Source organism: Pteronotus mesoamericanus, unplaced genomic scaffold, assembly GCF_021234165.1.
Source record: "Pteronotus mesoamericanus isolate MK-2021 breed Mesoamerican mustached bat unplaced genomic scaffold, CSHL_Meso_final contig_164, whole genome shotgun sequence".
In the NCBI taxonomy this organism is placed as follows: Eukaryota; Metazoa; Chordata; class Mammalia; order Chiroptera; family Mormoopidae; genus Pteronotus; species Pteronotus mesoamericanus.
In genome coordinates this window covers 9,238,913-9,251,653 of record NW_026555065.1, presented here as the reverse complement: position 1 = coordinate 9,251,653, position 12,741 = coordinate 9,238,913, and the positions used below count along the sequence as shown (strand labels likewise).

General features: G+C 35.4%; 1 protein-coding gene across 2 annotated transcripts in view; it reads left to right on the top strand.

The window, feature by feature from the left end:
• MINDY2 (MINDY lysine 48 deubiquitinase 2) overlaps nucleotides 1-12,741 on the top strand; it is a 71,420-nt gene that overhangs the window by 18,684 nt on the left and 39,995 nt on the right. For both annotated transcript variants that reach the window (XM_054565357.1, XM_054565356.1), the window contains exon 4: nucleotides 5,217-5,375. In XM_054565357.1, the coding sequence (XP_054421332.1) occupies nucleotides 5,217-5,375 (159 nt within the window). The remainder of the gene's footprint in view (nucleotides 1-5,216; nucleotides 5,376-12,741) is intronic.

Sequence of the window (12,741 nt, the reverse complement as noted above, 5' to 3'; positions counted from 1 at the left end):
GTGAGGCTATTTTGATAAATACAAAACTTGAAATTATGAATTATGGATTATAGCTACAGTTTCCATTCAACTGCAAAATTCATTTTACTTCTGTTGCACAGTCTTAATAAAATCTTGATTGATGAGTGTTTACAATGTGATATCAGCATTTTGTTTCAGGTCCATCTTGCAATTTCAGGATATATTTCCATTAAGGTGATGGACTTTTGAAAAAGACTGGAAGTAGTTTTGTTTAAAAATTAAAACAAGCGATATCCAAAAATTGTTTGCATTTCTTATAAACATGTCAAACAAAAAAATACCCTGTATTTAAAATAAGCTCTAAACTATTTATAAGGTATTTTGATTATATCATCATTACCTTTGAGAGTAGTATATATCATGCTGATATGGCTGAGTATAAGCTGGTGTTTAATATTCTATAGGTACAATGTAATAATGTTCTCTTTTTGTATAATTTTATGTCATCAGAAATATTCAAGCCTAAATTTTAGGAAAACCTATGCAGAGCTGTAATCTTCCTAATTAAAATCTCTTTACCAGAAGTTGTAATATAAACAAAGAACATATTTTTCTCAGTTTTGCTTAATGATACGTACCATGACAGCGCAAGAAAACCTTGTATTTTTGTGTGTGTTTAAGATGGGTTTTTATTTATCTTTTACTTTTTATTATTTTTAATCCTTTTTATTGAATTTATTGGGGCAATACTGGTTAACAAAATTATACAGGTTTCAGGTGCACAATTCCAAACGCATCAACTCTATTCTGTATTGTATGTTCATTGCCCCAAGTCAAGTCTCTGTCATCACCATTTATCCCCTCATTTCCATCTCCATCTCCTCCCGACCCCTCCTCCCCTCAGTGATCACCACACTGTTGCCCATGTCCATGAGTTGTTTCTTTTTAGTGTAGTCCCTCCATCGCACCCCAGATCCAGCTCTCCCCTCCCCACAGCTGTCATCCTGCTTTCTATCTATGAGACTGCCCCTATGTGACAGGTTTTTAAATAACTGCAAAATATATTGTTAAAATATATTTTATATTTAAATTTAAAATATTTTGCAGTGTTAGAAGTACATTTGGGGAAGATTCCAAGAAACAGTTTAACCACGGGCTTAAAGGAGCCAAGAGTAGTTTGTATGATGTAAGCAACCATTCCTAGGATCTATATAACTTGGGCTTAGAAAGAAGATGGCAAAATATTTACTCTTTTAAACTCTTTGTTCAAAAAAAGATGGAAAAATAAACTCTTTGTTTATAACTTTGTTTATTTTTTATCACTTTATTAGTCTTTAAGGATTATAGACATTATCAAATCCTATCAATTTATTTTAATACTATCTATTAAAAATGTAGAAGATATACAAAGATATAAGCATGAGCCTAGGAGCTAATAAAAATTATACTTCCACTAGTGGAAATTAGGTGACTGGCAACTCTGAATTTAACAAACATAAAAGAAAAAATCAGTAGTGGTAGAACCACAATCCTATACAAAGCTCACTGCTGTTAATGTTTTTCTAAGATGCATGATTACTGTGGCTTAGGTGAAGGTTTAAAACTCTGAAGGGAAAAATGTGAACTGATTTTTTTTTAAGGGTTCAACTTTTGATAAAATTGAGAAATACATTTGACCCTCGAACAATTCTGAGGTTATGGGCACTGACACGCAGCACAAAGAATTGCATATAACTTTTGACTCTCCCAGAGCTTAACTGTGAATAGCCTACTGTTGGCTGGAAGCCTTACCAATAACATTGGTTGTTGGCTATGAACAGCCAATTAACACAGTTTTTGTATTTCTTATGAGGGGGGACCTCCTTCCCCCGCCCAAAAACACAATTATTGTCTGGAGGGCGGGCCCCTTGTAGTACTGGCTTCCCTCGCTAGGTGAGTGTTCTAGCAACCCATTTGTATCAGTGTACCAGTTGGCGTTTTGAGAGGCTGTGTTCAGCCTCAGTGGACTTTTTTTTGAAGATTCTTTGAACATGTTTGCCCATTTCATGATGGGTGATTTACAAGCACATTTGCCTACACTATGCTGAGTGTTCACAGTTTTTGATCAAAAACATCATGACCCCTGAATGAGGAAGATGGGGGAACCCTCCTTATTCACCTGATCTTGCCCCAAGTGACATTTTTTTATTTCCCTGGATGAAAAAAAGCCCTCAGAGGGAAACGTTTGCCAGCGTGGAAGAGGTAAAATAAAAAAATGGCAGAAGCACTAAAAGGCATCAAAATCGACATGTTCACCCTGGCTGGTGTGGCTCAGTGGACTGAGTGCAGACCTGTGATCTGAAAGGTCGTTGTTTGATTCCCAGTCAGGGCACATACCTGGGTTGCAGGCCGGATCCCCAGATGGGGGCATGTGAAAGGCAACCAGTGTTTCTCTCACACATCTATCTTCCTCTTTCCCTCTCTTTCTCCTTTCCCTCCCCTCTATAAATACATACATACATACATACATAAAATCTTTTAAAAAAATCAATGCGTTCAAAGACTGTTTTGAAGGTGTGAAGAACATTTCTATAGGTATATTGCAACAAATGGAGAGTATTTGAAGGTGACCAAAGTTTAACCATGTAAGAATAAATATGCAGTTTTTAATAAATAATTTTCGTTTTTTCTGGGTCCCCATCATACATATTAGGTTCTATATTCTTATAATGAAGTAAGCTAGAGAAAAGAAAATGTTAAGAAAAAGCATAAGGAAACTAATATTGAATATCAACAATAATTTAAAAATAAAATAAAATCATAAGGAAGACAAAATACTTATATAGTATTTACTGAAAAAGATCTATATATGAGTAGATAGTAGATACATTTAATTCAGTTCCATGTTGCTGCTCAAGAGTCAATTGTATTGTTTTGGAAAAACAGTTATTAGAAAGAGGTGAAACTGATGAAAGCCAAAGACTATATAATAATGTTATCTTGTTATAAATTCCTCATTCATAAACTTTAAATATTTGAATAATTTCTGTTTTCAGTCTGTCCATTCTTTTAGAATGGAATTTTATCAGTTATTTGGTAAAATGGAACTTTGTTCTTATGACTTAAATTTGTCTTTCTCAGATTTCAGAGTCCTGAATTTTAATATAAAAGGATTTATTCCATGTTCATCCTTTCTACTGTAAACTCCAATAGGATATAGTCTACTCTTATTTTATATCTTCAATATGCATCACAGTGTCTGATTAACAGTAGGGATTTAATCAAGTTTTATTAAATTTTATGTATTGGATTTTATTCCATCAAATATATCCTTTGTAAGTATGTCCATATTTAATGTATTAAAATTTAGAAAAACATGTTTTAAAATAGTCTTTATTACAGAGTTGTGTGACCATATTTATTGAGAAAAGTAATGTGGACAGAAAGATTCCTTAATTTGGCCAACAAATCTATATGATCCAGCCTCTGTCTCAGACTTCATCTCCTACCATTTTCCAATTAATTTATTTTGTTATAGTCCTGCTGGATTCCTTGCTGTTTCGTGGGCGCAGTATTGAACTCATTTTTGTATCAAAGTTTTTATACTGGTGTCCACTCTGTCTGGAATGCCTTTTTTCTCAGAGTTTCCCAATATTCAGTATTTTGCTTGGCCACTATTTAAGGGTCATTTTAAAAAGAGTTCCCCCTCCTGTCTTAAAAGCAGTATGAGTTTACCAAAATTTAATACAAAATACAGAGTTCCTATATACCTCTGGCCCCCTCAACACGTACACACAGCCTCCCCCACTGTCAACCTCAGAGTGATACATTTGTTATAATTGATGAAACAAATTGACATATGATTAATACCCAAAGTCTGTAGTTTACATTAGGGTTCACTCTTGGTGTTATATGTTCTATAAGTTTGGCAAATGTAGCCACCATTATAGTATCATACAGAATACTTTCACTGCCCTAAAAATCCTCTGCTCTTCCTACATATCCCTCCCTCCTCCTAACTTCTAGGAACCACACTGTTTTTCACTGTGTCCATTGTTTTGCCTTTCCCACATTGTTATTTGGAATTATACAGCATGTAGCCATTTCATATTGGCTTCTTTCACTTAGTAATAATATGTATTTAAATTTCCTCCATGTCACCCTGGCTGCAGCCTGCAAACAGAAAGATCACAATTCGATTCCCAGTCAGGGTACACGCTTGGATTGCGGGCCAGGTCCCCAGTGTGGGAGGCAGCCGATTGATGTTTTTCTCACACATAGATATTTCTCTCTCTTTTTCTCCCTCCCTTCCCTTCTCTCTAAATACAACAACAAAAAAAGGATTTCCTCCATGTCTTGATAGCTCATTTCTTTATTTTCGTGGTTAAAAAAGATAAAATTTAATCTCAACTATTTTTAAACATATAATTCAGTAGTGTTAACTATATTCACATTGTTTTGTAACATCTCTAGAACATTTTTATCTTGTAAAACTGAAACTTTGTATCCTTCATACAATTTTCCAGCTCTCCCCCAGGCTCTGACAGCCATCATTCTACTTTCTGTTTCCGTGATTTTGACTACTCTAGATATTTCATATAAGGGGAATTATATAGTACTTGTCCTTTTGCAATGGCTTATTTTATTCACCATAATGTCCTCAAGTTTTATCCATGCTGTAGCATGTGCTTTTCTTTTTTTCAAGGCTGGATAATATTGCATTGTACATATATGCCACATTTTCTTTATTTATATGACAGTAGACATGTAGGCTGTTTCTGCCTCTTGGCTATTTTGAATAATACTTCAGTGAACATTGGCGTACAATATCTCTTCAAGATGCTGCTTTCCATTCTTTTGGATATATACCTACATCTGGAGAGGCCTTTCTCTTTCACTAGAAACTTTTGTCTTTAGGCTTCCTGGTCTAAAATCAGTCCCTCACACCTGTCACTCTGTATACCTTTATCCTGCTCAATTTGTCTTACCAATACTTGACATTATATTATGTATTTATATATTTGTCTCTCACAGTAGAATGTTAGTTGCCTGAGATCAGGAACTTTTTGTTTTATTCACTATTATATATTCAGAACTCAGATTAGCACTTGCCATATAGTAGATACTTCATAAAAGTAATAATAAAATAATAAAAGGGATGAATAAATTGGATAAAATAGAAAACTAGGAAAATTAGAATTACATGTACTTGCATTTAAATATCTTTTTTGTTGTTTCATTTTCCTTATCTTTACCCTTTACTTTTCTGTTTTCAGAATATGAGTGATGCTATGGCAATCTTGCACAAACTACAGACAGGCTTGGATGTAAATGTAAAATTTACTGGTGTTCGAGTGTTTGAATATACACCAGAATGCATAGTATTTGATCTCCTTGATATTCCTTTGTACCACGGGTGGTTAGTGGACCCTCAGGTAAGTAGAAAATTTTAAATTATATAAACGCAAATTTAGTAAAATGCTACTAATTTGGCACATTAAATCTAGATTTATGTTTTCTGATATTTTTGTGTTTTTACCTGGAATAAGCCAAATTGTGAAGTTAAGGGAAGAGTCCTTCAGACTCCTAAACTTGCCCAAGCCCAAGACTTCTGATTATAACTTCAGGGAGTTAGAGGTCAACTACAAAGTTGAGTCTACATCCTCACAAACACTGTCTGTATTTTTGTATTATAGTCACCCTAATAGGTGTAAAGTTGTATCTTATTGTGGATTTGGTTGCATTTCTCTGATGACTCATGATATTGAACATTGTTTCAAATGCTTATTGGCCATTTGTATGTTTTCTTTGGCGAAATGTCTGCAGATCCCATCCCATTTTTAATTTGGCTATTTGTCTTTTTGTTACTGAGTTGCAAGAGTTCTTTATATGAGGAGAGATCCAAAAAAACCCCAGAATTTATTTATAAAAAATTATGTACTTATTCTTACCTGTTTAAACTTCAGTCACCTTCAAAGTACCCTTCGTTTGATGCAGTACACCTATGGAGACTTTTTTTTTCACTGCTCAAAACAGTTTTTGAACTAATCAATTTTGATACCATTTCTTGCTTCTGCCATTTTTTGTTTCAGCTCTTCCACATCAGCAAAACGTTTCCCTTTGAGGACTGTTTTGATCTGGGGAAACAAACAAAAAAAGCCACTCAGGGTGAGATCAGTGAATAAAGGAGGGTAGCGCTCAGGGATCATGATGTTTTCGGTCAAAGACTATGAACACTCAGCATAGTGTAGGCAAATGTGCTTGTAAATCACCTATCATGAAATGGGCAAACATGCTGAAAGAGTCTTCAGAAAACATTCACTGAGGCTGAACACAGCCTCTCAAAACACCAGCTGGTACACTGATACAAATGGGTTGCTAGAACACTCACCTAGCGAGGGAAGCCAGTACTACAAGGGGCCCTCCCTCCAGAAGATAATTCTGAGTTTTTCTTGGGGGGGGTCCCCTCTTGAATGTCTACATATGTCTCTTTTCAGATCTACGATTTGCAAATTTTTCTCCCACTCTGTGAGTTGTCTTTTCACTTTATGGTATCTTTTAAAGAACAAAGTTTTTAATTTTGATGATGTCCAACTTATCAATTTTTTTCTTTAGTTGATTATGCTTTCGGTGTCCTACGTAAGAAGACTTTGCCTAACCCAAAGTCACAAGGATTTACTCCTATATGTTCTTCTGTAAGTTTTACAGTTTTAGTTCTTAGGTTCAGGTATACGATCCATTGTGAGCTGATTTTTGTATATGGTTTGAGGAAGCGATCCAGCTTTATTTTTTTGTGATGGATAGCTAGTTGTCCTAGTACCATTTGTTGAAAAAAATCATTCTTTCCCTCCATGAATTGTCTGGCACTCAGAGTGATTTACATAAAATAAACCCTCTCCTTTATCCCCATTCCCTTCTTCTTTCCTTAAAGTATCTAATGAAACTAAAACAAGATGCAAAATCCTTATTTGAGTTTTTATGGTAATGCTGCATCATCTAGACTTTGCTTATCTGACCAAATTGACCTCATACTATTAATTCTCTCCCTGTTTTACTACCTCCAGCAGTACTGCCTTTCTGTTCTTCATACATGTCAAGCTCATTCCTTTCTCAGTTTTTGTACTAGCTGTATTCCCACTGTGGAACATTGTTTTCCTATCCCAGCACATTGTTCTCCCAGATCTTCATACTTCTAGTTCCCTATTACTCAGGTCTTAGGTCACATATCACATTGTTAGAAAGATCTTCCTAGACCAACTTGTTGAAATCAGTCACCCTCCATTTCTCTGGTCATTTCTTTTCCTATGACCCTATTTGGTTTTGTTTACCACTTATTTGGAATTATTATTTATTTCTTTACTTGATTGACTGTCATTGCCCACCGGTATGTTTGTTTTATGAGGGCTGGGCTCTTATTTCTGATTGTTTAAGAGTGCCTGGCACATAGTGGGTTTTTAATAAATATTGACTGATGGAATGAAGCATGTATGCAAGCATACATTAACTAGAAGGAAGAAAAGATCATAATAGCCAGGACTTCATGGTGGGTTGTTTTTTTTTTTAATCCCTATCCATTGGTAATAGCTACTGGTGTTCTGGGCAATGAAAGGATGGTTTACTATAAGCAGGGTATCTGTATCTTTATTGACACTGTCTCTGAGAATATCACTGAAAAGTGTAAACGTGCCCAACAATTTATACATCCAAGGTGAGCCACATTGGGTCCTGGGAGATGACAATGCCAGGTAGCCTAGATTCTTGAGAATTAGCTGATGGCCTGAGGAACTTAAGCCTAAGTTCTTAAAAATTAGATTTAGATCATCCCTTTCTGACTGACAGCAGTGGAAATGATATATTTAGTGTGCTGAAAGAAGACAAATGCTAAACTATAATCCTATTCCCAAAAAAAGTATCTTGCAAGAATGGAGGAAATGAAGTCATTTTTTAGAATAATTAAGTTAAGATAGTTTCCTGCGAGTAGATGATCATTAATGGAAATTCTAAAACAAAGATTTTGAGAAGAAGGAAAGTAATCCCAGATAAAAGGAAGAATGAATGGAGAGAAAATAACATGACAAATGTATGGATAAATATAAATGTTTACTGCATTAGATAATATATTTTGGGGTTTATATAAAGAACATTAGAATATGCAAAAAATAACATGAGTTTGGAGGGAAGTGAAGTATATTGAGAGCCTACAATTAATTGTTCAAGAAGAGGCTATAACTTCTTGGTCCAATGTGGTAGCCAAGTTGGGGCTATTTAAATTTAATTAATAATTTAGTTCCTGAGTTGCACTAGACACATCTCAATTGCTCAGTGGCCAGTGAGTATCCTATTGGGCAACACTATTTGGAGTATTTGCATTATTACAGAATGTGCTGTTGGATAATGCTCTTTTAGAATAACTATGAAGTGAATAGAAAGCATAGTGGATAACTTCTAGATTAGTAGAAGGGGAAATTAATCAATCCAAAACGAAGGAAGAAAGGAGAGGTAAAAGAATATTGAATTGATAGTAAAGAGAAAATGGTAGATTTAATAAGTCCAAATATATGAATAATTATAGTAAGTGTAAATAGAACTAAGTGCTCTAGTTAAAAGACAGTGATTCTGAGGATGGATTAATAAATATATATATATATTCCAGAAAGTATCCAGCTGTGTAATATGTATTATATATAATGGATTAAGAGATATATATGTAGTCTGTCCAGAAAGTATCCAGCTGTGCACTATGAAAAAGAGACATTTATTGAAGCAGATATAAGAAACATTGTACATAGGGCAGTGACGCCTCAGTCCCCTACAAAGTAGGCACCTTGGGACCTCACACTGTTCTTCCAATCGCTGTCAGCTGCCCCATTGTATTTTACTGAATCTCATCAAAGTTATAAAATCTCTTCCCTTTCAAAGATGATTTTAGTTTTCAGAAAAGCCAGAAGTCACAGGGTGCCAAATCTGGGCTGTAGTGGGTCTGAGTCAACTGGATGATTGGATGATTTGATGTTTCCCACAAAAATTCTGCATGAGACGTGATGCATGAATGGACGCGTTGTTGGGATGAAGCTGCCAGTCCCCAGTTGCCCATACCTGTGGCCCTCTGAATCATCCAAATAGTTTCTGTGGAGGAATGTTAAAGCTAAACACAAAATCTGATGCAGATTCATTGCTGTACTTGCTCAGTCATTTTGAATACGATGGCCATACAGTACACATGCTCACTCAACAGCGTCTACCACCCCTGCTGACTAGCACAGTGAAACAGTCATCATTGTTCGTGCATGTGCATTCTAGTCTACTCTCCTTGGCTGCCAGGTTAAATCAATGTCACTCAAACCATTCTTACATTAAGAATGGTTGGACTTTTTCTGGACAGACTACACACACACACACACACACACACACACACACACATACACACACACACACACACATATCCATATACATATTTGCTATTTACCAGAGACATATAAAACAATATGAAGTTAAACAGAAAGATTACAAGTTAAAAAGAGGAAAATAAGTAATTCCATACAATTGCTAATCAAAAAAAAGCTGATATACCTATAGTAATATCAGAAAGAATAGACTTAAACTTGAAGTCAAAAAACATTACTAATGATAGATTGTTTAATTTGCTAAAGAGATATAAACATTTAATATTTGTATGTGCCTGGAGATACCTGTAAAGTAAAAACCCTGATTGACTGTTCATTCCTTTGACCCGTGGGAACTGTCACAAAGAGTAAAGGTCAGTTTTTGACAATGAAAAACAAAATTTGTATGCATCAAATGACATCACCTCAAAGTACATAAAGTAAAATTCAATAGAATTATAAAAAGAAATAGATTATCATACTGGAAGATTTTAATATACCTTTCTTTGTAATTGTTAGAAGCAGGAAAGAGAACATAGCATACAGACTTTTTTTTTTTAATTAATAAACTTTTAAATTTTTGAATAATTTCAGAAACAGGAAGTTTGCAAAGATTACAGAAAATTCCTGTATACTCTTTACCCAGTTTCCTTTAATCTTACGTAACCATGGTACATGTGTCAAAACTTCAAATTTAATATTAGTACATTATTATTAAATATATTACATTATTTCACATTTCACCAGTTATTACACTAATTTTTTCGTTGTTTTTTTCAGAATCCAATCCAGGGTAATCATTGCATTTTATCACTGTATCTTCCTAGTCTCCTCCTGTCCATGATATTTTTTCAATCTTTGTTTTTCATAAACCTAATTATATATTCTCTTTATAAACATGAAAGTTTAGATTTCAAGACTAAATTTATATAGATGCCATTTTCCTCAAAAGTAAATTATAGTTTCAGTACAACCCCAAACAAAATCCCAGCAGATTTGTGGGAGTAGTTGTGGAATGTGAAAAGTTGATTCTGCAAGTTACACAGTAATGTGAAGAGCTAGGAATAGAAGCCAAGATATTCTTGAAGCAGAGTTAGTAGGGAGGACTTGCTCTTTCAGATACAAAATATTTTAAATATTGTAATTAAGACTTAGACCAATGACAGAGAATAGGGAGGCCAAAAAGACCATGAATATATAGACAGAAATATGTCATTGTAGAGTAATGGGACAAAGACAGTCTTTTCAATACAAGGTACCATGATAATTAGATATTTAGCCATTTATATAGTCAATTCTCATTTCCAATTAGATAGCCAATTGGAAATAAATGAAATTTTTCCTCCAAATCACACCATAAAATTCTATTCCATGTGCATTTATGTTTAATTGTAAAAGAAAAAAATACATGAGTTTGAAAATGTTTTTAACCTTAATAATAGGAAGAAGTTTCTAAAACAAGATACAAATGCATTAACTATGAAGAATATTGGTAGAACATAACTACATTAAAATTGAGAACTTGTATTTGTCTAAAATTCCAAAGAGAGTGTAAAAGTAAGCCACAGAGTAGATGATTACAACTTATATAATGAATAAAAGATTAATATCCAGAAGGTATAAAAAGCTCCTACAAGTAACTTTTTTAAAAGATAGACCACCTAGTAAAAAGGGAACAAATGACTTGAACACACATTTCACAAACATGGATATACAGTGGCCAGTGAACATATGAACTAGTCATCAGGGAAATGCAAATTAAAAGCAAAATGATATAGCACTATGTGCTCATCAGAATGGCTAACATTTAAAAGGCTAACAGTTCTCAATTTTGGGGAAGATGTACAATGCCAAAAAATCTTATTCCCTGCTGAAGAGAATATATATTGGCTGTCTATTTGGAAAGCAGTGTGGAATTACCAGGTAAAGCTGAGGATAAGCATATCCTAAGACTCAGAAATTTGACAAGGCATATTCTCTATAGCAGGGATCGCCAATCTTTTTGGCACCAGAGACTGGTTTTTGTGGAAGACAATTTTTCCATGGACCAGGGTGGCCGGGGATACAAGAGGCAGAGCTCAGGCAGTAATCCTAGTGAGGCAGTCCTTGCTCACTGCTCACTGCCTGCTATGTGGTCTGGTTCCTAACAGGCCACATGCTGGGACATGTCCGTGGCCCAGGTGTTGGGGACCCGTGACCTAGAGAAACTCTTGATATGTGGAACAGGATAAATGTATAAAAATGTACATGGCCCTATTGTTTGTCATAGCCCCAACTGAAAACAACTTAGCTATCAAAGGATGAATGAATAAATATATTACACGGTCAAGATGACAACATAGGAAGCATGACTTGCCTCCTTGAACAATCACATCAAATTTACAACTAAACTATAGAGCAACCATCACTCAGAGCTGTCAGAAATCGAGTTGAATGGAAGTCTGACAACTATGGTAGGAGGTGCAGAGGTGCGGAACAGGCTTGTCCCACATCCACTTGAGGATAAAAATTCATGAAGGGGATAGAATACTCTGAAGTAAATGGAATGACACCCAGTAGATAACTCAGGAATACATCTCAAAAGAGATCAAAATGTCAGGTTCTCAAAAAATGGTTTATGAGAATACCAACTGAACACTTGCTGGACAGAAGCCTTATAACCACAGATAGATGGAAGAAGCCACTTCTCTATAATATGACTGCTAGGGAATGCAGAGGAGGTACAAGAGGGCTAGTTGGGCTCCCACGGATGGCAGCTGAAGTTCCAGAAGGATATTTCAGATGCCAGGCATTCCCCCCTGAGATTTGTGGGGTCTAAACCCCAAGCTGGGCTACCCAGTCTGTAACACCAGAGCTGGAAAGAAATTGAGGTAACATCCAGGTGTGAAAAGCAGGAGGGTTTCTGTCTGCCAGGGAGAAATGACTGGAGACACACAAAGCCTTTTAAAGACCCAATACACCAAATTTTGTTTGCAGACACTTAACCTGGTTTCCAGCAGAAAGAGAGAAAAGTGGACTGGAGACTCTTGAGGAGAGTCTGTGCTGTGCTGGTGGCTCTGAGGGGAGAGCTGAAAGAACATTTACCAGGATCCCTATGCTGAGTCATTCCCCATATGCAGGAGCTATCTTTCTCTCAGGCAAAGCATTCCTCTCCAAGTGGCATCAGCCTGAGAGGAAGCAATAGCCCTGCCACACCCTGTGGTTCTTAAGCTGTAATGCTGATCAAAGCTTGATTAAATTAATAGCTGATTAGTTTAACATCTAAGGTAGAATTACAACCAAGCAGCCAAAATGGAAAGACAAACAGACCCCAAATGAAAGAACCAGAGAATTCTACAAAAAATGCAGATGAAATGGAGGCAAGCAATTTATTAGATAATGATTATAAAGATATTCAACAGCATGAAAAACAACATAT